General features: G+C 53.3%; 1 protein-coding gene across 2 annotated transcripts; it reads left to right on the top strand.

The window, feature by feature from the left end:
* MVK (mevalonate kinase) lies at positions 1-25,838 on the top strand. 2 transcript variants are annotated; one of them, XM_069081630.1, is made up of 11 exons: positions 1-351; positions 1,251-1,342; positions 1,992-2,139; positions 4,472-4,616; positions 5,138-5,293; positions 10,275-10,378; positions 11,200-11,245; positions 17,611-17,701; positions 18,684-18,800; positions 23,099-23,252; positions 24,428-25,838. In XM_069081630.1, the coding sequence occupies exons 2-11, from the start codon at positions 1,265-1,267 to the stop codon at positions 24,577-24,579; spliced, it is 1,191 nt and encodes a 396-aa protein (XP_068937731.1). In that variant the 5' UTR covers positions 1-351; positions 1,251-1,264; the 3' UTR covers positions 24,580-25,838. The 2 variants fall into 2 exon arrangements, with proteins under 2 accessions (XP_068937731.1, XP_068937730.1); XM_069081629.1 differs by having other exon boundaries at positions 1,226-1,342.

The raw sequence follows: 25,838 nt of genomic DNA, 5'->3' as shown, positions 1-25,838 counted from the left end.
GGGGCGGAGCCTCCCACTCCTTGGGCTGTCGGGTATGGAGATGTATGGAAACATACTAGTTTGGGCACTGAGGAGCTGCAGCGGCTGTCCCTGACACAGCCGTCCGGGGACGGGGAAGGGCCTGGGGCCTCCGCCCTACTAACCGCGAGCAACGTCAGCCTGCAGGAGCCCAGGGGCGCAGGTCCTGGGGAGCTTCGTCTGTGGAGGAGCCGGGAGACCGGAGGGACCCTGGACCCTTGAACCCGGACTTGACTCCTAACCCCCCCAATGAAAGTGACCAGTAATAACAGTACGGACCGCAGCAGGCTCCCTGGGAGCGCTTTCTGCTTTGCGAAGCGCTTCACTTAACGTGTAGGTATTACGGGGATCACCATTTGATTGAAGCCGGGAGAGGGGCGTCAGCGGGATTCGAGCCCAGCGCTTTCCTGTTCCTCCGCGGTTATTCCCTTAGAGTTGTGCGAGTATCCTGAAGGTGCCTGATTTTTACGGACGTGTCACCCCCTCCCCCCCAGCAGAGTGGAAGCTCCTCGCTTTTTGTCTGTTCCCCCTTCCTGCCCCAGCGGGTGCTTAACGAGCGCTTGTCCCAGAGGAGGACGCGGCCCCCGGCAGGTGACGTGACCTGCCCAGGATCACCTGTGTGGAGGGCGGGGGTGAGCCGGGCCCCCGGCTCCCGAGACCAGCCTGCTTCACACGCAGCTGTGCCGACTTCATTTCCTCTTCTGCGACCCTTTAATCGGGGCGTGGACAGACGGACGAAGCTTCCGTTTATTAAACGCTGAGCTGTGTGCCAGTAATTGCTGGGGAGACAGAAAACGGGCAGACGAGGCAGCCCCAGCTCTGGGAGAATCTCACATTCTAAGGAGGCCAGAAAACAGATAAAGGGGAGCTAGAAGGAGGCGCAGCCGGAGGGACGGATGAAATGAGGTGGTGGGCAGAGGGTCGAGGGCGCTTCCTCTGCGGGACCCGGCTTCCCTGCCTCCTCCCTTAAGGCACCCGCTTGTCCTGCGTCTCCTCTACTCCCCACCTTTTCCTCCTTCTGTGAAATTCAAATAACTGGATCATGAAAGTAATTGTTGGAATGTTGTCTCCGCATTAGAACGGGAGCTCCTTAGGAGCAGGGGCTGTCTTTGCCTTTCTTTGTGTGCCCTGGGCACGTAGTGTATTGACTGGCTGACTTTCCGCTCTCAGGGCTCCATCCATGACTTCTCCTGTTCCCTCCCCTCAGGAGGAAACTTTGTTTTTCTTTTCAGGATACCAGCCCAACATGTTGACTGAGGCTTTGTTGGTGTCGGCGCCTGGGAAGGTCATCCTTCACGGGGAGCATGCTGTGGTCCATGGCAAGGTAAAGACAGCCCCAGGATGCTTCTGCCTTCTTCCTCCCCTGAATCTTTCTTCCAAGAGGCTACAAACTCTAGAAACAGACTTTCTAAGTGGGAATGGGGAGGTGGGAACTTGGAATCTCCTCCAGCCTGCTCAGAGCCATCAGCTGTGTGGTTAGAATAGAAAAGGGCTGCGTTTGGTGCCTCTGGGATCTTGGGGCTGAAGCCCAAGCCTGCCAGGCACTCCACTTTGGAAAATCACTTCATCTCTCTGTTGCCCAGTTTCTCACTCATCAAATGAGGGGATGTTAAGGCTCCTTCCATCTCTGAATCTGTGATTGAAATATAATATTTGGTGGTAGAGGGAAGCAGATTCTGCCCAGGAATCAGAGGGTGGCTATTCTTCAGTTAGTCAGGCAAATTCAGGTGTTAGTATTTCTGCTGCAGAGTCAACATGAGGCCCTGGGATGAGGCTATTTTCTTCCTCCTTTCCCTGTAGGATCTAAAGAAGGGAGTGGAGTATCCTTGTCTGGAACTGTCAGCCCCAGAGAATCTCTTCCTGGCTGTCCTTCAGTGACTGGGGCAGCCGTGGAGAAGGCCCCAAGCTCATTTGGGAAACCATCCACCTAGATCCAGACTGACGTCTGCTTTGGTCACTCTTGGCTTTTACAGGTGGCGTTGGCTGAAGCGTTGAACTTGAGAACATTCCTTCGGATAAAGCCCCACAAAGACGGGAAGGTGAGACTCAGCTTGCCAAACATAGGTGCCCAGAGGGACTGGGATGTTTCCAAGCTCCAGCTGCTGCAGGCAGCCTTCCTAGGTAAGTGCTGTCCTTCTCAGACCTTCAGGGGCCCTTGAGCTCATTGGGCCGTGGCTCTGTCAGTGTAACCGTCACTTCTGACCCATCCGTCTGTCCTTGTCTCCGTGTTCACGTCCTTCCATAAGCCCTGTGGAAGGGCCTTCTGGATTTTAATATTCAGTGGATACCAGTGTACTCTTGGCCTGTGCTGTCAGGAAGGTGAAAATGGGTTAGAGCTCAGGCCTGCCAGAAAGTGATTAATCAAAGGAAATGGGAGTGGGAGTGTATTGACCTCCTGGGCTGCTCCTTGTGGAGAGCAGGGGAAGAAGAACTTCCCTGGGGAAGGTTCCCTGGGGTGTTTGCTGTAGGCCTGGAGGTGGGAGGGTTGTCTCAGAGCTGCCGAAAGCACAAGGGGCTGCTTTTGGAGGGAGATCTTTAAAGCCCACACTTTGTCGACCACTTTCTGGGCCTTTCTTCCAGTTAAGTGTTGGATTAGGTCTCTTCTGGGGGCCTGTATGGCCAGGGATTTGTAGTAGTTTGTATTATTTCAAAATATGTTATCTGGTTCTGGTCTGGGGGAGGGAACTGTCCCCTTCTTGGGAGGATGGCCTCTAGAACACTGGTGTGTATGGATTGTGGAGTCTGGACTCCCATGGGGCACATTGTCCTAATGAGACAGTCCCCTGCGTGTGCTGTCAGCTCGGCCTGGCCCTTGTTACATCAGTGACTGACTCAGAAGAAGCAGGGCTTGTTCTGTGGGTTTGGGCTGAGTGAGCAAAGGTCGCTCTCTTCCTACCTCCTGTGTAATTGAGCTTTGATTTCAACTCCCTGTTAGCTAGTTTTGTGCTCTCCTTTCCAGTCCTAAAAGTCTTTTTATTGGCAGAGAAGACAGAAAGAAGTGAATGGTTCTGATGCTTTTGTCGTCCTTTATCTTCGCTCATCCACTCGAGACTGTCCTTTCCCTGCTTTGATCCAGTGCTTTCTCCCAACTTCTCTGAAAACGCCCCTTTTTTTGTCGTCTTCAGCGTCATAATAAGATCCGCTAATTCTGGGCTTTGACGCTTCTGGCTCTTTTTGTTACGGAACCTTGCCACACTTGTTCCATCAGTGACTGAGTGAAGCAGCAGGGCCTATCCTTTGGGTTTGGGTCCTTTCTCTTCCTACCCCCCGACCTCTCTTCCATCAGCGCCTGGCTGCCTGCCTTCACTCCTGGGCTTTAAGAAGCCAGCTTGGTTGGGGAGTTTCCTGGGCATTGTCTATACCCGTTTTTGAAACGAATCCCTTTTTCCTCATTGGAATTGTTCTTCCAGATTTCATCCTTTATGTCCTTCTTTCCCCTTCCTGCCTTCCCCAAAGCAAGTGGAGGGCTCTGAGCATGGTGGATCCTCAGCTGACTGACGGACCTGCTGCAGTTCACAAATGGCAGCTGAGTGTGAGATGGTCAGGTCAGCTGTGGTGTGCTGCAGCAGCGGCCGGGACAGCCTTGTACGCCTGCACTTTGGTGTGGGCCTGCCTGTGTCCCAGACAGAGCTGGGCTTGCTGAGGAAGTCCATCAGTCACAGTCACGCTGAGGGCCGGTGAAGGTGTTCCCAGGGGTCTGGATTGTGTGGATGAGCTCACCTGATCCGGGAGGGCGTCTCAGCTGCAGCCAAACATGGTCTCAGCGGCAAGCTAAACACTCCCAGGACAGATGGGTTGTTTAAGTTTTGTATTGTTCTTGTGCCTTGTAGGAGAGATGGGAAGTTACATTCTTGGAGAGCTCTTTTTGTCTTCTAGTCTGACCACTGATTTCATTGGCCTAATGAGCTCCCAGGGAGAAAACTCCCTCTGCCCGTGCAGGGCGGCCTCTGTTCTGTAGCTCACGGTCTCAGAAGCCTTGCCTGGGGCCCTGAGCGGCCAGAGGATTGGCCCTGAGTCACACAGCCGAGATCCTAGAACAAGGGCTGACAAACTACAGGCCATGAACCAATTCTGGCTGCTGCCCGCTGGCTGAGAATTGTTATTTTTATAGAGCTAATGAACCAAGAATCCTCAGTCCAGAAACAGGAGGTGGATTTGGCAGGATTTGACCTGCTGACCCGTTCGAGAGCAGTGGGCCAGGAGTCAGGAATGTCTGAGTTCAAATCCTGCCTCAGACACACACTAGCTATGGGACCCTGGGCAAGTCACTTCACCTCGTTTGCCTCAGTTTCCTCATCTGTAAAATGGCACCTCCCTCACTGGGTGACTAGGAGGCTCAAACGTGATGATATTGGTAAAGCGTTTTGCAAACCCTGAACTTCGATATAAACTCTGCCTGCTGGTGGGTCTGCCGGGCCCCTGACTCGTCTTTGCTGTGTTGCTGTGTTGACAGACTCCGGGGAGCCCACAGCTCCGACGCCAGAGCAAGTGGAAAAGCTGAAGGTGTTTGCGGGCTTCCCGACGGGCCCCCCTGACAGCAGGGTCCTGGCCATGCTGGCCTTCCTTTATCTGTACTCGTTCATTTGCAGGAAGCAGAGGTAGGTTTGCCTTCCCTGCAGCTCTCGCATGGGCCGAGTGGGAGCATCTCGGCCTCCCCCATGTTAGACCACAAGCCCCTGGAGAGCAGGGACTGTAGCCTTTTGCCTTTCTTTGTACCCCTAGAGCTTAGCCAGGGCCTGGCATACAGTGAGCACTTACCGAGTGCTTGTCGACTGACTCACTGATTGATAGGTCTCTGTTGGCAGAGGCCTGGAGAGCTCGGGGTCACCTCCATGCCATGGTGAGGCATTGGAAGAGGATCCTAATTTCTTCATCTTTTTAAAAAAGTGAGGGTCATGTCCTCCTGAGTCCTCTCCCAGCTCTGAGGTTCCTTGGTCCTTGTTTGTCAGTGGGGATGCCAGGGAACGGCAGTGGTGTACTGGTGGTTCGCCTGCCCGGTGCCATTGGTCACCATGGCCAGATCTTGGCATCAACTCCCCCCCTGAGGTTGGCTTCCTGCTGCCTGGATGAAAGGGGGTATGGGCGGCTCCCCTGAGGGGGTCACGCCTTTCTCTTTCAGGCCCTTGCCCAGCATGGACATCGTGGTGTGGTCTGAGCTGCCCACAGGGGCAGGCCTCGGCTCCAGCGCTGCCTACTCGGTATGCTTGGCAGCTGCCCTGCTGGCCTCCTGTGAAGAGATCACGGGTCGTCTGAAGGAAGGCACCACCAGTGCCGGGTAACTTGGCTCAGGGGGTCCTGGGGAGGCTGAAAGAGACTGGGAGTGGCCTCTGAAAACCAGCCTTCTTGGGCTCCTTTGGGCTCCAGGCTCCCACCTTCCCTTCCCCTGCCTGTTGGGCCCCAGAGGGCTCAGAGGGGAGCTTGGTGTCCCTCTCGTGAACAGTCCATGTCTGCCCCCCCAGGCCTGCACTCCATCTGTCTCTAGGTCTTGTCCATCCGCTCACTTCTCTGCACCCATATGACTCTCCCCTGAGTTGAGTCTCTCTTCGGGCCTTCTTCCCCACAGCTACTGGAGGGTGGGCATCCTAAAGCGTGGGTCTGTGTCTTTCCCCTGCTCAGCAGATTCTAGTGGCTCCCTATCACCTCTAGGATCCAAGACAGACTCCTCTGTGGTGCATTTAAAGCTATTAACAACATGGCTGCAGCCCCCACTCCCCCATCTATAACATGGGCATCATAAAGACACAAGCTGCTTGCCCCCAGGGTGTTTGTGGAACTGGAATGAGCTTACATAAATGGACTTTGCTGTAGAAAGCATCACACCTGTTTAAGGAGGTGTTCTTAAAGTCAGAATGCCCTCATCTGGCTCCCCGTGATTATCTCCAGCCACCCTCTGTACCTCAAAGCTGCCACCATTTGTGAGTCTGTGGGGGTTTGATGGAGGGGCCTGGCATTGGTTTGGGTCTTTCAGGTACTTTGTAGCTACATGACCCTGGACAAGGGCACTTCTCCTGGCTGTGAGGCCTCCAGGATACAACATGCATCAAATGCTAGAATTACGGAATGGCCATCATTCAACCAAACTACAGGATGTCCAGAGTGGGAGGGACCTCACTGAAACTCTAGGCCAGCCACCCGATTTTACCCCAAGGCCCAGTGAGAGGAGGGGACATAGAAACTGGGCCTGCTGCCTCCCTTGTAGGACTCTTTGGGTTATACTGAGCGCCTTGCCTTGCATGAGTCCTGGGCCAAGGGCTCAGTATCAGCTGGGGCAGGGCAGAAGGCTAGCTTGCTGGCCCATGGTTTGGTGTTACATCACATAGATGGGCCTGTGACATCACCGGGGATAGTTCTCATGGGGGCCACTCACAGTTCTTTCATGCCTTCCCATCTCTTACTACTCTTGCCCCTGGTCTTCTACAGATCTGCACAGGGCTGGCTGGTGCCCAAGGGCATTGCCAGATGCCACAGAGATGCCAGGGAAGCTCACATGCAGGTTTTGGGCTGTTTGACCATTGACCTCTTGCCACTTGAACATCAATCTCCTTCCAGCTGCTCTCTAATTCTTTGACTGACTCTTGTGTTGTAACCTGCCTGTACTCACTACCCACCATGTACATCTCCATTGCCCTCTGGGTGTCCTTTCCCTTTCTTTCTTTGGTATTCTGTGGCTCACAGATGCCCTGTGGCGTTATGGGAAGAATTGTGGTGCCAAAAAGGAAACGGGCCTTTGTTTCATGGAGAAGTAAAAACACCCCCCAGTTTTCAAAGGCTAGTCAGCCTGCTCTTGACTTGTTCATCTTTGGGCCCCCTTTCCTTGTCTTCACAGTGCCTGTCCGGGAGAGTGTCCATTCATCTGCATGTCCTGGTCTGGACAAAAGACAGTCTTCATCCACTTGGTTTGTCTTGTGTGAGTGGTCAGGCCAAATGTTTGTGTGATTATAAATCTCATTGAAGAGTCCCTGGACTTGATGCCTTTAAAACAATGCTATCTGCAAAGAGGATAATCTGGAAAGCCTCACCATCTGTAGGAAATTCTTCTGTGATTTGGTTATTTTATAGGACAGTAAAAAATGGTGTTTGTTTCACCATGTGCCAAGAATATTGTGATGTTAATAACACCCTGGAGATTATCAGAACACCCTTCTGCCAGGCACCCAGAGTGCAGACAATTGTATTCAAAGGAGCTTATTCTCTTGGCTGATTTTATTTTAAATCTGTTTCTGTTCTTCCTTTTCTGGGAATCTTAGTCTTCTGTTTCCTGGCTTCCTTTCTTGTGTGATGCTGTGACACCTGTAAAAATGAGCTATTTAGTGTTTGTTGTATCCTAGAATTCCTGTTCAGAGATGAAAATGCTGTCAAACCCCAGCTCCTTTTGCCAAAGGGAGCTTTGATCTATGTAGACTGCCATTGATGCCAGCCTTGCTGGTATTAATATTTCTGTCGACATTCCCCAGAATTACTCTGACTGGATCTTTTGTCTGAGCTTGTGTGTGGAAGAGAAGAATGTGGAGGGGAACACAGCAGATGGTTCAGAGCTGCACCTGGGGTTCCACAGGCCTGTTTTCCAGAGTTTGTCTGATTCCCTATGGTATTAACAAGCTCAATAATCATTTAGATGAGTTTTGGACCTCTGGCCTTCGTTTCTTTATCCTGAAAACTAAGGTACTAGGTAACAAAACCTCAGAGTCCCCTGCATCTGTTGCTACTATCTTAGTCTAACATTCCTGGTGGTAAAATCTCCTCCAGCCGTGGCATCGTGCTCTTAGTTAGGTAAAGACCTTCAGTGTTAAGGCCCCATCAGTTGAACGTTCTACGTTCTGACATTCTTTATGTTTTTGATCACAAGGCTCCTTCCCACTAGAATAGTTGATGGTCCTATGGATGCCCACGGCCATTAGTGTTCAGGCCTTCTCACTCCCAGTGCAGAGCCCTGTCCACCTTTAAGTAACATCTGTTCCGTTGGAGCCAAAGCAAATCGTGAGGATTTTCGAATAAGACAATGGTGTCTTCTGTCTGTGGATGGCCTGAGGAGATGTTCCAGGAGATCCTGACTCTTTTGCTAGGTTCTGCTGCCCGCTGGCTAAAGACCAGCTTAAAGAAAAGAGAAAGTGTACAAAGGGATGCAGTGCCATGCTGGGTCCTTGGGATCACTATTAGTTGTTCGGAATCAGAGCAAGCCCCCAAGCTTTGGCCACCTGAAATGTGAAGCAGATTCTGCCTTTGACTCACTGTGAGACCTTTGGGAAAGTCCTGGCTGTGTTCAGTGCTCAGCAGGGTGTCGGCAAGTTAGCGTTAGCCTGGAAGTCAGAGCCCTGGCTCCCAGTGTTGGTCCCTCTGCCGGCTAATGGAGGGTGCCACCTGGCCCATGGTGATCCCTCTGCCTTTCCAAGGCTTTGGGCTTGGCTCCTAAATGAGGGGATTGAACTCATTGGCCTCAAAGATCCTCTCCAGTGGGGATGCCTAGGAAGCCAGGAAACAACTCCTGAGAGGCAGCCTCCAGAGGGCAGGCCAAGGAGCCTCTGTTTAAGGGAGGAGCCCCCTGTGGGGGCAGGAAGCTCTCCGGCCTTTTGGATGTTTCAGGTCTGAGTGTGTCAGTAACATCCATTTATTTGCCTTCTGCTTGTAATGCCTCATTCTGCAGTCCTCAATTCTTGTTGCCTTTTGATGATTTTCTCTTTTCCTGGAGAGTATATAGCATCAGAGCTGGGAGGAGTGTCAGAGGTGTCCGAGGCCAATCCATTTCTTTGACAGAGAACAAAAGACTTACCCACAATCCCACGGCGAATTCATGCCAGACTTGGGGCTGGACCCCAGCGGTCTTTCCACTGTGCCCATACTGTCTGGTCTCCTAGAAAGGGAGTGGGATTGAGTCGGAGGACCTGCCACTTCCTGCCTGTGTGATGTTGGCCAACTCACTTCACTTTTCTGGGTCTCATTTATGAAATGAGAAGGTTAGTCTAGATCAGGGGTTTATAACCTGGGGTCTGTGAACTTGGATGGGAAAAAAGAGTTATATCTTTATTTTCACTAACTTCTAACTGAAATTTAGCATTTCCCTTAATTGTTTAAAATTATGATTCTGAGCAGAGATGATGCAAAGACATCTAGAAAGGTTAAGAATCCATGATCTAGGTGGTTTCTGAGATCTCTTCCAGCTCTTAAGACCAATTCACCCATCTTACTGACATGCTATTTGACTGACCCACTGGTAGCTTGAATCTTTTGAGTATTTGAAGGCCTGCCTCTGATATAGAAAAGGGGTCCAACTTACTTGGTTGACTTGGGCCAAGAGGGCAAATGTAGGAGTGCTATAAGTGGGAATTTCTGAGAGGCAGATTTAGGCTCATTGTAAGGAAGGATTCCATGGTTCAACTTGTCCAGAAGCAAAATGGCTGCCTTGGTAGGCAGAATTGTATCTCTAGATCCAAAAGGGACCATAGAGTTCGTCCATCTTCTTTTTTGCGGATGAGGTAACTTAGATTACAGAGAGGTTGCATAACTTGTCCCCATGGTCAGCATGGCCTTTTCTGTACTTTGCTGGCTCTCTTGCTTTCCCCTCTTTGGAGATCTTCAGGGAGGGCTGCCTGGCCACTTATGGGGGAATGTGATTCTTGGACAGGTATGCTTTGGATTAGATGACCTCTGAGGTCAGTCTACTCCTGAGATTCTGTGGTTCTGCTTCTGGGTCACTTAGCTCTACCTCCACCATTTTGTGTTTGTCAAGTTGACTGTTTGAACCCTTGTTGAGGGACTTGACATTTATCCCTGTTCCATTTTATCTTATTAAATGTAGCATGTTGTTCTAACCTGTCAAGATCTCTTTGGCTTATACCATAATCTAAAGTGCTGGCCATCCCTTCTTGCTTCCTGTATTCTGTAAATTTGACAAGTGGCTTTGGTGTCTTCATCCTAGTTATTGGTGATAAATGTTAAGCTGCCCAGAGCCAAGTATGTCCATACTTCCAAATCTCTGCTAGAGACTTCCTTCCAAGTAGACCCCTTAAGGACTTTCCTCTGAGTACTGTCTTTTAGCCAATTCTAAATCCTCTTCCCTTGCACTTAGTGCCTCCTACCCATCTGGTCCACAGGGATACCATGAAACTCCTGGCATTTCCACTGAAGTCGGGGGATGCTGTCCACCCGATTCCCCTAATCTTCCCAGTCTGGTAATCTTGCCAAAAGAGGAACTAAGGGTGTCGAGCCCTCTTGTGAATCGCTGGCAGTGGTGGTGACAGTTTGCTTCCTTGTTTCATTAGGTGGACAGAGGAGGAGCTGAATCTGATTAACAGATGGGCCTTTCTGGGAGAGAAGGTCATTCATGGGAGCCCTTCTGGTGTGGATAACTCCATCAGCACTTGGGGTATATTCCATTTCTTCCTCCTTGCTATGGAGTTCAGTTTCAGGTTACATTGTTCAGAACAAGGTCCAGTGAACCCTCCCTGCTTTGGGAGAAAATCTCCACGCATCCCATGCAGCACTAATCCCTGGGAAGTCCATTCAGGGTTAGTGCTTGCTGGTGAGAGGTGGGCAGGGCATGGGTAGGGTGGTAGGCTGGGAGGGTCGAGTGGATCAGGACCTGCAGAAGGTACAGGGGTTGCTTTCCCCTTTAAGTCAGAGCCTCCTCTCAGGCATGGTACTGAGTTTCCTCAGGCCAATGCCGTCAAGGGCTATGAAGATGGCCCTGAGGGATGGTTTGTGGTCCGGGAACCAGCCCAGCCACCTTCAGAGAAGTTTCTTCCCTCATTAGCTCTGGGTGATGGCAGTCTTGGCTACAGAAGTCTGTTTACAAAGAGAGTAACATTCGTCAGGGAGTAGAAAGCCAGTCTGGCCAAGTGGCAGGTCCTTGGAATACTGAGTCATCTGGGAGGCTGGGGCCCGAAAGCCTGGGGCTCTGGTTGGAACCAGTTGAATGATGCCAGGCTTGATGTGAGAATGGGGACTTTATAGGTACCGAGCCAGACTCTTGGATGCAAGTTTCTTCTATAACTCACTCAGGTCCTTTTTGGCCTGGCCCTGAGTTGTTTTGAAGCCCAGATGAAGACAAACCAGGTTTCTTTGCCCAGATCTTCCCTGTGTCAGAGAAGAGCCAATCCCCATCTTGTCCCAAAATTAAACTTGCCTCCTGAGATTTAGATTGTGATGCCTAGAGAGCACTGTGTCTGTTTCTTTGTCCCTCTCTAGGTGGAGCCCTTCGATTCCAAGGAGGGAACATTTTGCCCTTACGAAGGTAAAGTCGGGGGATTGATGGGAGAGGTGGGAGAAGGGGCTGGGTCCTTCCTATGTCACACCATTTTGCTTAGAGTCAGAGAAGCAGAGAGCTGGAAAGGAACCCCACCGACCATCTCGTCAAATACCCTTTCCCTCGCCCCCAGGAGAAGTCCCCACTAGGCCGCACCTGCCTGGGTGTCATGACTGTGGCCCCGGGCTCAGCTCTCCCGCCAGCTCCCTGGGAGGCCTGGTGCTGCTGCCTTCTGTGGTTGGGCTCTCCCCTTCACAGCCTCGTCGCCTGGCTGGACAGGGAGGTAAATTTGGAAAAGCTGCCAAGATTGTGCCCATAAGCCAATGAAATTCACATGGACCTTTGGCTTGGAGTTTTTAAAACTTCATAAGAAAGAGGGAGCAGGCCCTGAACGCTCGTCTTTGTAGAGAGGGGACCACAGCCCAAGAGGCGGGAGCTCCTAAGCCATCTTAATGCAAAGGGAATCCAAACGGTTTGAGCAGACGGCCTTTGCAGCTCTCCTGGCTGGAATTGGGCCCGAGCAAGAGGCTCTGTCACGTGTCTTCTTCCAGCCTTGTTAGTCTCTGAAAAAGGCCCTCAGAAAGGAAATGGAGGGACCCACGAAAGTACAAGTCGGGCTCTCCACGGAACACTTGTCCCGTAGGTTTTCTGTGTTCGTGGGAGTTCCTTTAAGCATCAGGTCACTGGGATTCTGGGCTCTGGATCTGGAAGGAAGGTAGATAATTTATCCAGCCTCCTCATGTGACAGATCAGAAGAAACCATGGCCCTGGTTGGTTCAGAGACTTGCCTGCGCTCAGCCAGGGCATGTGGAGCGAGAGGGAATCCAAGCCCAGACCCAGGGCCTTGGGCATCCAGTCCAGTGTTCTTCCCAGCCTTGGGCCCTTCCCTGATCAGGACAGATGGGGCTGGGCGCCAGAGGGAGACGTCCCAAGAAGGCCCTGACTTGTTTCCTGGGTGGTGTGGCAGCCATTGTAAGGAGTGCAGGCTGTCCCTTGGGGGAAGCTAACCTCTGACTCTCATGACAGGGGAATAAGCCTGTATGTAGCACCTACTGTGTGCCAGGCCCCATCCTAAGCAATTTTACAAATACTGCTTTGTTTGGTGGGTGGTAGGTACTCTTATTTTCTCCATTTTATAATTGAGGAAACTGAGACAAACAAGTGAAGTGACTTGCCCAAGGTCACACAGCTGATAAGAGTCTGAGGCAGGATTTGAACTCTGGTCTTCCTGCCTCCAGGCCCAGTGCTCTATGCACAGTGCCACCAACCATCTCCCAGGGAGGAGGCGAGGTTGGGGCAGGCCAGCCTGAGCAAGGGCTGGGGGAAATGGGCCATTTTCCCACAAATACTCTGTGTTCCTAGCGCCTTTCCAGAGGCACAAGGGGTCTTTGATGTGGCCGTACATAATGATGTTTTCTGTGATGAGGTCTGGCCAGAGCCGGGCACCTGGTTTTTTCCTCACAATAACCCTGTGCATAGGTAGGAATCCTGGGGAAGGATACCTGCATTTCATGAACTCGGAGGGGATGTGACCGAGCCGAGGTCTTGCAGCTAGGGAGCGTCAGGGTCCTGACCTAAGGAAGAGCTCTCTCTTCACTAACTGGGCTGGGTGGCCTTGAAGGGCCGAGCCAGGGCCAAGCCCGTGCCAGATCAGAAGCCGCTCACCCTCTCCCAGGAGAAGCAGACTGGAGGGCTGGGGGTAGCTGGGCATGCATGCCCAGGCGTCTCTGCGCTGTGCCCTTCCAGCGAGAGCTGCTCAAACTATTTGGATTCCCTTTGCATTAAGTTGGCTTGGGAGCTCCCACCCATTGGGCTGTGGTCCCCTCTCTACAAAGACAAGCATTTGGGGCCTGCTCCTCCTTCTTCTGAAGTTTAAAAAACTCCAAGCCGAAGGTCTGTGTGAGCTTCATGGGCTTACGGGCACAATCCTGGCAGCTTTTCCAAATGCACTGAATTGTACAGTTGTGAAGTGTGAAAGGGATGGGGCCCCGGTGCCAGGGGCCAGCCACCCCCCAGCTGTGGTGAGAGCTCGTCTGGAGTCCCTCAAGGAGGCTGTGGTGGTCCAAGATCCACCAGGCAGAGGCTGAGGACACATGGTTGTCAGCTCCCCATCTACCCTTAAGGAACCGGAAGCCATCTTCTGAAAGCGCTGGGCTGGCTGTGCCCCTCACCTGCACAGAACCCTTCTTTGGGTCACATTTGGCCAGTTACACCAGGCTCTGCCCTTCTCTGGCTTCAGCCTCTTCCCACCTCCTCTCAGCAGTCTCACAGCTCACCCCCATCCCTGGAAAGAACCTCATAGGCCCTGGGACATGGCTTAAGGGGATTTACTTTACAATTCCCAAAGTACCAGATGGTGGAGGAGAAGCTGGGCAGCAGTCTCTGAAGATCTGGGGGTTTCAGTGGACTGCAAGTTGAGTAGGAGTCAGTGACAAAGCAAATGCAGCCTTAGTTTATAGTGAGTGGCATGGTGTCCAGTAACAGGAGAAGGAGAAGTCTTCTACCCTCTGCCCTAATGGGACCACACCTAGAGTCTATGGGCAGGGAGGATAGCATGGGTACAGTTGGCAGCCCTAGGAGTAGCTGGTTTAAGTCCTCCCAGTCTTGGCTGTAGGATCCTAGGCACATCACTCAGTGCCCAGGGCAGCTTTCTGAGGTGACAAATTACAGGCGATTTGGGGAGCTGGAGCACCCCTTACTCCCCCTGCTGCCTCTAGGCTCCCTCCTCACCCCTACACACCAGAATCCTGGCTGCTGTTGTCCACACACCTCTGGGATGCCCCCCTGCTTTCTTCAGTGGGTTAAGTTCCTGGTTCATCTGCCCTCATCCTCAGGGACTTCACTGCACACATGGATACCCCACCTCCCCAGTTTCTCTTCCTTTCCCATGAGCTGATCCTCTGCCCCACCTCAGCTGCCCACAGAGGAAGCTTTGACCTTGCACTGTCCACAAATGCCCAGAGTTCGCTGCCTCTGATTCCTTGATCTGATCTCAATCTGTTCTCATCCCCGGGACCTCCAGAGCCCGGACACGGCCTCTCTTCCCTTCCCCCTCTGGCCCCTTCTCCCATGCTGCCGAGTCTCAGCCATGGACGACTCCCACCAGCTGCTGCTTTGGCTGCTCTTGGCATGATGCTGAACAAAATGAGAAGAAATCTTGGAGCTCTGCTGAGGGATCCGCCCCAGGTTTATCTGACCCAGCCCTGACTGTGTCCTCACGATGGTGAGGCCGTCCTTGTCCACTTCCCTTACAGACTCCCTTCTCAAGGGCTCTTCCAAACCTTTCCGTGGCTCCTCAGACTTCCCTTGGCCAGCCCTCAGCCCAGACTCTCTCCTGTTTCACTGAGAAGATTGCAGAGCTCTCTTCTCCCTACCTCTGTCTCCCATTGCCCAGGTGCCTTCTGCTCCCATCTCCTTCAGCCCTGACCACTTGGAACAATCCTTCCTTCTCTACCCCTCCTCCAGCAGACTGCCCCTCACTTCTCTCCCGGCTGCTTCCTCCTTGCCTGCCAACGTACCCATGTCTCCTTACCCTCAGAAACCCCCCACTGCATCAGTCCATCCTTGCTATTCCTTTTCTCCCCTTTGTTGTAAACTTGAGAAGACTGTCCCCAGTGGGTGCCTTGACACCCTCTCCTCTCTCTCTTCTGTCTCTGCAGCAGGAGTCCCACACTCACATGGTCTCAAATGATCCCTGCAGGCTACATGTTAACTTGAGAAACTGCAATTTAACATTATATTGGATTGTGCATTTTGTTAGACATTTCCCCATTGCATTTTAACCTGGTTGTCTGCACTCGAGGTTCTGTTGGGTGCCGAGTACTAGATGCTGGGTGAGATCGGTGAGTGCAACGTCTCTGCTCTAAGGTGTGGCCGCAGTGTCATCACTCGACAGAAGCCGCTGTCTTCAGAGTTACTTGTGATCCCTTAATGGCCTTTTTTCAGTCCTCATCCTCTCTGGCCTCTCTGTAGCCTTTAACCCTGTCAGTCACTCTCTTCTCCTGGCTTTTGTGACACTGCTCTCCCCTGGATCTCCCTTCTGGGACTGTTCCTTTCCAGTTCCCTTGGCTGGGTCTTCATCCATTCATGGGTGTCCCTCAGGGCTCTGTCATGGGCCCTCTTCTCCCTCTGTACCTTTTCACTTGGTGATTTCATCAGCTTTGTCATCTCTGTGCTGCTTTTCCAGCCCTAACCTCTCTCCTGACCTCAGATTTCCCATTGGACATCTGAGACTGGATGGCCCTTCGATGTCTTAAACTCCGCGTGTTCACAACTGAATTCCTCTTTCCTCTGAGCTTCCCTGTTATTGGGAAGGGCAGCACCATCCACCCTTGCAATCCCCTATTCTTACAACCCGTGTCTTCTTCACTCCTTTCCTCCCTCTTTCCCCCATATCCAGTCTCTGGTTAAGGCCTGGTGATATTACCTTCTTAACGCCTCTCAAATCCTCCTCCTTTTTTCCACTCTGACACTGCCCCCCTCCCCTCCCCCCTGATGCAGACCCTCATCCCCTCACCGCTGGACTGTTAACAGTGCCTGCTGGAGGGTCATCCATTTGGCCAAATATTTCCCAATTACATTTTAATCTGCTTTGGGCTTAAGGTCACTCTGCTCCACAGGAAGCCTTTTCCAGTCTCCCTTTAATCCTGGTGGCTTAATCTTATTGATTATCTCTGATTTTTCCTGTATAGACCTTGTTTGTACATGATCTTTTTTCGTGTTGTCTTCCCCATCAGACTGAGCTCCTTGAGGGCACAGACTGTCTTTTTTGTCTTTCTTTGTGTCCCTGGCCCTTAGCACAGTGCCAGGCACCAAGTAGGCTTTTAATAAATGCTTACTGTCTGCATTGGTGGAGAAACTTTCCACAAGTCCAGAGTAAACTTGGAGTAAGCTCCTTGAAGTCAGGGGCTGCCATTTCTCCTCTTAAACTCAGTATGTCCAGAACAGAACTTTTCCCCCTCATCCCTCCCCGCTCCTGCCTTCCCTCTGACTGTTGAGGGCACTGCCATTCTCCCAGCCCCTCAGGCTCCTGGACTCCACCCTGTCTGTCACCCCCCAGATCCAAGTGGTGCCCAGGCCTGTCAGTTTCACCTCTGGAGCATCTCTCACCCATGCCCCCTTTTGTCCTTGGACACAGCCCCCACCCTGGTGCAGGCCTTCATCGCCTCCTACCTGGACTTCTGCAGTGGCTGCTGGGGAAGGGGGACAGGGTCTCCCTCCAGTCTCTCCACCCTCCATTCAGCCACCAAAGGGATTTTCCTGAAGCACAGGTCTGAGCTGCTCCGTAAACTTCAGGGGCTCCCTGTGGCCTCCCAGGTCAAATGCAAACCACTGCTTGTACTCAGAACCCTTCATCACCCAGGCCCCTTCTACCTTTCCAATCTTCTTAGACTTTACTTCCCAACACGGCCTCCTCTGTCTAGGGCCGCCCCCCCCCCCCATCTGTCAGCTTGGGGCCTTCCCTCTGGCCATCCCCCAGGCCTGGAAGGCTCTCCCTCTTCTGCTCTGACCCCTGACCTCCCAACTCAAATCCCGCCTTCCACAGGAAGCCTTTGCCACCCCTCTTAATTCTGCTCTTCTGCCCCCACCCCATTAATTCCTTTTTATCTTGTATAAAGCTTGTTTTGTATGTATTTGTTTACTCATTTTCTCCCTGTTCGAGTGTAAGCTCCTTGAAGGCAGGGATAATTTTTTGCTTTTTTGTATCCCCAGATCTTAGCCCAGTTCCTAGCATATAGTAGGCACTTAGTGAATGTTGATTGTGCTGTGGGTCCAGTGGGACAGTTCAGATGAAAGTGGATCAAATCTAAAATGAAGAAGTAAGCCCCCTCCAAGCACGGGGGAGGACCCAGGGGCAAAGGGAAAGGAGTTTCTTTTCTCAGAGCTGTCACATTCTAGTAAGGGGCTACAGTGCATCTGAGGTCAGGGCACAACAAAGGCTGGGCCCAGTCACCTCCCCTCCCTCCCTTCCCGCATCTCAGTTTCTTTCCCTGTCCATTGAGGGGGTTAGGCGGGGTGGTCTCTGGAGCTCCTTCCAGCTTTAGTTCCACAAGGCCCTAGAGGAGAAGGTCAAAGCAGCCTGGTAGCAGCTGGGCAGGTTTGGGAGGTTGGAGCTGGAAAGCCAAGGGCTGTGAATTCTAGGCCAAGGAGGCTGTAGTTTGTCCTCGAGACAATTCAGTCTTTATCCAGTTAAATCACACTCTGCTGCTTGGCTGTGCCTTTTGGTTGTAGGTCAGGGTCAGTTAATTAGGCTTCCCAGGAAGACAGGCCAGAAGAGCTAGTGGAGAGTCCCAGTTTGGAATTGTTTGAGTTTGGTGAGAAGGCCTGGGGCTTTTGTGTCTCCCCCACCCCAGGATACCAGCCCTGAGGATCCTCCTGACTAACACCAAAGTCCCCCGAAGCACCAAGGTCCTGGTGGCTCAAGTCAAGGACAGGCTGCTTAAGGTATGTTCTCTTGGGCTCCTGGGGGGTGGGGGCAGAGGCAGGCTCCGGCCAACTGCCTCACCAGCCCATGCTGATCGTGCTCCACCTGGACCTTCTCTCATCTTCCTGTCTCCCTGTGAAGCCATGGGTGCCCTCCAGTCTCCCAGATCTTTCTGTATCTGCCAGGCACTGGGCTAGCACACTCCATTCCTCCTCCTGCCTCCATTCTGTTCAGATAGAATGATAAACTTGTACATGGCACGCGGAGCAGGAAGGGGAGAGGAAAGACTTGTAGGAGGCCCTGAGGGTGAACCTTGAAGGGTCAAGGATTCCAAGCGGTGGGAGTGAGGAGGGGGTGCATCCTAGACGGTCTGAACAGAGGTCATGAACAGGGCCACGTTTGGGGAGCTCTGGCCAGCGGGAAGTTTTAATGGGGAAACTGAGGCACAGGACTAAGGCTTCTGACTGCACTCAGAGCTAAGCTGCTCTTCCCCCTCGGCCCCCGCCTCCTGTCTCCTTGCCTGGCCTTGGCTGCCCCCGTCACTCGGTCACCCCTGTACGTGAAGCCTCTCCTCATCCTCCACCCCCTCCCCCCACAGCACCCTCTATGATATCGATCTGTGTTATAGTCCCTGCTTCCTGTTTTCTGTTTTTCTCTCATCTCCTTTGGAGATGAGCTGCCTCCTCCATCCTTGGGTCTCCAGCACCGTGGGTGGGGGGGGGGGAATGGGGAGGAGCCAGGCAGTCAAGGCTTGCTGACATTCTTGAGGTTTGGGGTGGGGGGTGAGCAGAAGAGGCGTTTGGGCCACTGTCCACACCTGCTAGGGAGCAGGGCCTCAGTGCCCATTGGAGCAGAGGAAAAGGTATAGGCCCAAGGACATCATTTGGGATGGGGGACAGGTCTAGGCAGTTTCCACCCTGTGGGGGAGGTGGGGGAGGAGAGGGTGACCAGGCTTGGCCCAGAGGCTTCCCCTGACCTCATGGCTCCTTCTTTCCCTTCCAGTTCCCGGAGATCATGAACCCATTACTAGCTTCGATGGACGCTATCTCCCAGGAGTGTGAGCGTGTGCTGGGCATGATGGCGGTGACCCCGGCCCCTGAGCAGTACCTGGTGTTGGAGGTAAGCGCTTTCCTCCCCTCTCTGCCCCCCCACCCCGAGCTCCATTACAAAGCCATTAGGCAGCTGGTGTGTGTCCAGAGCTATGACAGACAAGCTGCACCACAGCTGGCATCATCAGAGGGGAGTGGACACCCCGGGGGGGCCTTTTGGCTTCCTGTTTCCTGCTCCTCTCATTTGTCTTCCAGAAAAATGGAAATGGTGTTTTCATATTCTGAATTGGGATGTGGTTTAGGGACTTTAAATCTCCAGATTATCTTCCTAGGGAGGAGGGGGATTCAAGAAGGGAAGTTCTCCTTAATTCTAAAGGAATTTAATGGGAAGGAACATTTTTTTTTGAACCAGACACTGTCATCACTGTTGGGTTCATTGGAGAAAGAGCTTCCTTGGGAAGGAGCTTGTTTCTGAACTTGAATATGAGGGTGCCCAGCCTAAGCTATTTCAGTGTCGCAGAAGGAGATTTTCGGAGCAGGGAGAGGCCTCAGAACAGGGGATGTCAGGACCGGGAGGGGCCTTGGAGCCCATCTTGTTCACTGTTTGCTGACAGGAAAATAGGTAATAGATTAAGTTAACTTGTCCAAGGTTAGCCAAGGGGCCGAGCCAGGATGAGACACCCCGGATCTCCCAGGCTAGTCCTTTTCACACTGCACTATCTAATGATGGGAGAGAAAACCCAGTTCCCTCTGGCTACAGGCAGTGTTCCAGTCCCCTCTGTTAGTGCTTCTTTTGCAGAGCCCTGCCTTTAGCGACACAACCAGCCCCTTATGTCCTGGGTGCTGTACAGATGTTCCCCCCTTTACCTCATTGGATTTTCCTAGCAGGCCTGGGATTTTTAGCCCCACTTGAGGGGTAAGGAGCCAAACCCCAGTGACTGAGACAAGTGATAGGCCCAGGATGGGGCCCCAGGCCAGCGCTCTGCAGGAGACCTTGGGGCTCAGCACCTGTCCACACATGCTCATAGCATGGGATGGGGAAGAGGGTCTCCTCCCAGGGGAGGCTGAAGGACCTCTGCCCAGAGACCCCCTGACCAAGCTCTCTCCAGGGCCTCTATTCTCGCCACCTCGGAGGCAGTGGGGAGGGGGCACAATCTTCCATGGCCTCAGCTGCTCCTTCCAGAGGGGTTTTTTCAGAGGGAATCAGTGATGGGGAAAATAGCAGCCACACCCATGCTTGTGTGCATCTGGCACACTCTCTCTCTTGTTCTCTCTTTTCCCTTCTCTTCTCTCTCTTGTTCTCTCCCTTCTCTTCTCTCTCTTGTTCTCTCTTTCCCCTCTCCTCCCATCTCATTGTCTCTCTCTCCCCCTTCTCTTCTCTCTCTCGTTCTCTCTTTTCCCTCTCCTCCCATCTCATTCTGTCTCTCCCCCTTCTCTTCTCTCTCTCTCTTCCCCCTTCTCTTCTCTCTCGTTCTCTCTTTTCCCTCTCCTCCCATCTCATTCTCTCTCCCTCTCCCCCCTTCTCTTCTCTCTCGTTCTCTCTTTCCCTTCTCTTCTCTCTCCCTCTCCCCCCTTCTCTTCTCTCTCTTGTTCTCTCTTTCCCTTCTCCCCTCTCCCCCTGGCCCCAGTGCTACATCCTCATGTGAGAAGTCTGCTAAAGAACCCACCGATTTTCCGCCAGGTGTCTCTGGCTGTTGTGGATAGTTCAGCTTTTGGACATCTCTGTGCTTAACCCAGTGAACTGTTCTCCTGTGTCATAGCCTGTCGTCTGATTGCTGATGGCTTTGGGATCAGGCTGTGACAGGTGTCTGGGATTGGCTGAGACCCGGCTGCTCCCGGCGTAGAGAATGTGGAGCGCCCTCGCTGCCTGTGGTGTTTTGCTCCCCTGCCCATTGCTCTCATGCACACGCTGGCAGGGACTCGGGCTGGGGTTGCTGTTGGGGGGCGCGGTCAAATGAGCCTCTGCTCCATTGGCAGGTATAGGGATGAGTGAACCAGGTGGACGTCAGCAGACGTGTCACAGTGACTGACGTCCCTCGTGGTGCCTGTGAGCTTGAAGCCCCGTCAAGCCAAGCATGTCGAGCCAGACGCCTTAAAGCACAGCTTGCGCTTGTCAGAAGTCAGGCCGAGGCTTCTCATCTTGGCATTCTCAGAAACAAACAGCCCTGCCTAGTGGGAGAGCAGAGATCTCCCTAACATGGCCCATCATTCAGGTGCTTGGTCTCCGGAGCAGGGAGGAGAGGCAGGAGGGGCCTGGACCCTAGAGACTGTTCTGTTTCACCCCATTTTGACAGATGGGGAAACTGAGGCAAGAAGGCTCAGTAACTTGACAAAGGTTAGCAAAGGCAAAGCCCCATCCCTCCACAGCAACCTCCCATAGCCCATTGGGAAGGCTCTATCCCCACATCTTCTCTGATGGCACATTTCCCATGTTAGTAATTGCTTGGGGTCTGAAGGACTCAAGCTTGCCACTGGCATCTGGCAGAATGCTCCGGCCCCAGAATCAGTCAGCAGTTTCCTCTGTCCGTATGGTAAATGGCCTCCAGGAGCAGGAATGGCAGCTGGGAAGTCCTGACTCCATCGCCCCCTCACATGGTATTGCAGCCTTGGGAGCTAGACGCAAACCTTCCTCAGGTCTTCTGGCCCAGTCCCCTCACTTTGGTTTTTTAGTTTTCCAAATTTTATCTTTGTTTCTTCCTTGGTTTTATCATTGATTCCCATCCATATGATCAGACCTTGTAAGGCTGGTCTCCTGTCCCTGGCTGATCCATCTTGGAGTTGGGGGGGGGACTTCTTTACAGAGGGAGAAGCAGACCCCCCCAAAGAGTCTGGGGACTCTTTCATCACTATTCTGTGCTGTGCCCCAGGAAGCTTTGGCTTCCCCATCCCTTGCTGGCATTCTCCAAGGCTGTTCCTCCTACCCACCCTGCCAATCTCTTCTCTTTCCCATTTGAGCATCTGGCTTCTCAGCCAGAACCTCTGGCAATGGGCTGTGCTATGGGCACACACTGCTCAGCTTCCCCTGGCCTTCCCGTGACCGGACCGTGTTCCTTGTGGGCCCCTCCCTCAAGGATCAGATGTCTGAGAGCCCTCCTCGGATCCCCATCCAGGGCCCAGGCCACCCTGCTGAGCCCCGGGCTCTCCCATGTGGTTCATTCCTGGCGTCTCTGCCTTACCTGGCAGACTGTGGCCTTGTCGGCCTGTCTGCAGGTATCACACGCTCCATTGAACTTGGTGAACCTCTCAGAAAGCTTCCTCTGCTGCTGCTGTGGCCTAGTGCCCACTGCCCGCTGCCCTCTGTGCTGCAGCAGAGTGGAAGGGGTGTTCCCTAGGCCTCACCTGCCTCACTCTCCCTTCGCTCAGCCTTTCACACACACACATACACACACACACTCACACACATGCATACACACACTCATACCCACACACACACTCACTCTCACACACAGTCACGCTCACACACATACACACAGTCACACACTCACAGTCACACCCACACACACATACTCACACACACACACTCACATACACATACACACTCTCCCACACTCACACAACAGTCACACTCACACACAGTCACGCTCACACACACACATACACACAGTCACAAACTCACAGTCACGCCCACACTCACACTCACATACACATACTCTCCCACACTCACACAACACAGTCACACTCACACACACTCTCACAGTCACACTCACACACACACTGACACACTCACACACACAGTCACGCTCACACACACATACACACAGTCACACTCACACACAGTCACGGCCACACACACACATACACATACTCTCCCACACTCACACAACACAGTCACACTCACACACACTCTCACAGTCACACTCACACACACACTGACACACTCACACACACACATACCCTGCCAGGTGTAGGGCTCTATGGGATTGAGACGGCCACGGCCCTGCATCGGTGCGCCCGTGTGTGTTGTTGGTGGCCCGTCTGCAGCAGGCCAGGGACGGGGCTTGGGCCCAGAGGCTGTGAGCCAGAGACCTTGTGTCAGAAGCCAGTCACTTGGTCATTAGGTGCTGTGTTGTGTGTGCCTGGCACTGGGCCAGGTGCCGGACAGACGAGGAGAAACTGGAGAGAGGCCTGCCCTCAAGGGCGTTCTCTGGGAGGGGAGAGCTGCATGTACATGCACGCCCGCCATGTCCCTGCATGCGCAGGCCCGCGTTTGTGCACGGGACCCCTGGCAGTCACGGTGCTTTCCTTGGTTTCTGTTTCTTCTGCTGTAAAATGAGGAGGGTGGGCTCTGGCCTGAGCCGCGCTCGCGAGTGGCCCCAGGGGCCTGCCCAGGACACTCGTGTCATGTGCTGACCTCTGTCTGTTTCCCAGGAACTCATCGACATGAACCAGCATCTCCTCAATGCCATTGGCGTGGGCCACGCCTCCCTGGACAGGCTGTGCCGGGTGACGGCATCCCATGGGCTGCACAGTAAGCTGACGGGAGCCGGCGGCGGGGGCTGCAGCTTCACTCTGCTCAGACCAGGTAGGCCGGCTGTCCCGAGGTCCAGCTCCCAGGCTTGCTGGGGGGCTAAGGGTGAGGCCTGGTGGTCCTCTGGGAAGGAGACTAGGGATGTTTCCCTGGCTCATCCACTCTGAGGTGGCTGCCATGGCCGGGAAAGGGGCTGGCTCCGTTTTTTTCTTTCTGGAGGGGAAAAGTAGGGCAATTGGGGTTAAGCTACTTGGCCAAGGTCACACAGCCGGTTTTGTGTTAAGTGTCTGAGGTCAGACCTCAGGTCCTCCTCAGGCTGGGCAGTGTGGGGGCTGGGCTGCAGAGAGGACGCCTGCTCCCCCCCCAGGCACCCCGGCTCTCCCTACCCTAGGCCCCTCTTGTTCTCTCTCTCCTTCTGGCCCCTTTTCTCCTCCCCCTTCTGTGCTTCAGGCTTCCCCTTCCCTCCCTCTGTAATTCTCATTCTCTTTTCCCTCCTCCCTCCTCCCCCTCCCTCCTCCTCCCTCCCCTTCCTCTTCCTCCTCTCCATTCTCTTTCTAGTTCTCTGCCCTCTCCCTTTATTCTCCTGCCTGTTAGGATCATAGTCTGGTGCTGGAAGGACAGGTGCTGCTTCAGCCCCTCTTTGCCAGTAAGGAGCCAGGCTGGCAGAGGGCAGGGCTGCAGGGTGGGGCGGGGTGGGGCTTTGCCTGGGACACAGAGTAGGGAGGCCCAGGGCTGGGGTTCCCACCCAGGTCCTCGGCTTCCTGCCACCCAGCCCTGGCTTCTCTGCCCTGTCTCTCCCTCCCTTCCCCCCTCTCTGGAATGGGGCCGTGGGTCAGCCCGGCCTCCAGGCCCCTCCATCCCTGAGTCAGTGTCCTGTGAGCTCCTCTCTCTGCACCCTCGGTGCCTCCCCCAAGGGGCGTTTCTGAGCCCTCCTGGCTGAGCCTCAGTTTTCTGTCCCTGATAAGAACCATTTCCCTCGTCCTTCAGGGTTTAAAGCACTTTGTGCTTCTCATCTCTTTTGATCCCCCCAACCACAGTGTGAGGCAGGTGCTGAAGACACTGAGCTTCAGCTCAGGACAGGGAGGGGCACATGGCCTTGCTGAGGAGAGGGGAGGTCTGGGGAGGCACAGCGTGGGGTCATCACCATGGCACTTCTTGGTGCCCAGAGAGCACTGGGTCCAGTCACCAAGGTCCTGCACCAGTAAGAGCTACCTTCCCTCCTCCCCCAGGTCTGGAGCAGTCTGTGGTGGAAGCTGCCAAGCAGGCCCTCATCGACTGTGGGTTCGAGTGCTGGGAGACCATCATTGGGGCTCCTGGAGTCTCCCTCCACTCCGCATCCTCCTTAAAGGCTGATGTGCTGCAAGCTTTGAACAGTGTCTAGGGTAGAGCTCCAGTCATTGTCACAAAGAGCAGTGCCCTGGGCCCCTGGCAGCCACAGATGCACTTCTGACAAACGACTAGCCAATTCCAGGGTGGGCAGACCCCCATCGGTCATGGCTGCCACTGAGATGAATCAGCACATCAGAATGGTGCCCTGTTCTGCATAGGCTTGCACACTGCACAGCCGGTTCCTAGACCCTCCTCCTCCAACCTCTGAGTGCCCACACTGTCCCAGAGGTGAGGCTCTCACGTCTCCAACTGCCCTAAAACCTACCATAAACTACGTGGTTTAGGGCCTCAGTCCACTTGTTCTTCAGACGTGGTTGGGCTGGAGGGCTGCCTCAGCTCTGCCAGGAGAGGGGGGTGAAGGGGAGCCTCCTCCTTTGGCTTCTCCAGACCCAGCCCCTCAGCGCCTGCCTCTGCAATGAATCCTTGGTGGACTCTCCTGAAATCCCAGGGTGTTACCATCCCAGTGCCTCCATCATCACTTGGGGTCATTTGTTAAATTGTCACAGATAAGCATCTTGTCTTCAGCAGCTAAGCTGGAATTGTCCACGAAGACATCGCTGTAAACTCCTATCCCATTTTTAAATTCCTTTGGACACCTAGCATGGGACTGACTAAGCACAGAGTAGGCCATCTGTAAATGTTTGAATGAATGAGCCAATGAAGACTTTGTGGCACTTTAAATGTGCCATAGTGGTCCAAATATCCAGCTGGTATGAAATGGGAGAAGTATCTGTGATGACTGTTAGGATCCACGAAATAAAGTTGCTGCCTGCAGTCCCAGGGAGTGTTTCTGCCCAACAGGTTCTGCAGAATCTGAATGAAAGATCCAGATCCCCTGATGTAGCCATGGGGCACTTGGGAGTTCTTCCCATCCTCGGTTCTTGATATGTGCAGGGAGGGTGGAGATGGGGGGCAAGGGGTCCCCCAGATAGGTGGAGGGAAGATTTGAAAACTCTTGGGGATGGATGAAAGGATCTTGACCTTGTAATGATATTCCTAAGTATAGTAATCATGCTGAATAAATGCAGATCTTTGTATATAGAATGCATTGGGCTGGAAACCAGGGGTAGGAAGCCTCAGACCTGAAGGGCTTGCTGATGCTGCTGCCCCTGGGGAGCCTTTTGACTTACCCCTTCTCAGATCAACTACAGAAATTATGAGAGGAGCATTGGGATTAGGGAATGAACAAAGCCTTTATTTGAATGGAAAGAAATGTCAAAAATCTTTCGTATTAAATGTATTTTAACATGG

Source organism: Petaurus breviceps, unplaced genomic scaffold, assembly GCF_028583685.1.
Source record: "Petaurus breviceps papuanus isolate PSGF00001 unplaced genomic scaffold, PetGlider_PUasm1.0 99, whole genome shotgun sequence".
NCBI lineage: Eukaryota > Metazoa > Chordata > Mammalia > Diprotodontia > Petauridae > Petaurus > Petaurus breviceps.
The sequence above is the reverse complement of the archived record's forward strand: the minus strand, read 5'-3'. Positions and strand labels throughout refer to the sequence as shown.

Excerpts from the sequence above, each read along its gene's own strand:
- MVK (XM_069081630.1), top strand. The coding sequence starts at position 1,265 with ATGTTGACTGAGGCTTTGTTGGTGTCGGCGCCTGGGAAGGTCATCCTT. Across the intron at positions 11,246-17,610 it reads AACATTTTGCCCTTACGAAG|GATACCAGCCCTGAGGATCC; the intron begins GTAAAGTCGGGG and ends CCCCCACCCCAG. Across the intron at positions 23,253-24,427 it reads CTTCACTCTGCTCAGACCAG|GTCTGGAGCAGTCTGTGGTG; the intron begins GTAGGCCGGCTG and ends CTCCTCCCCCAG.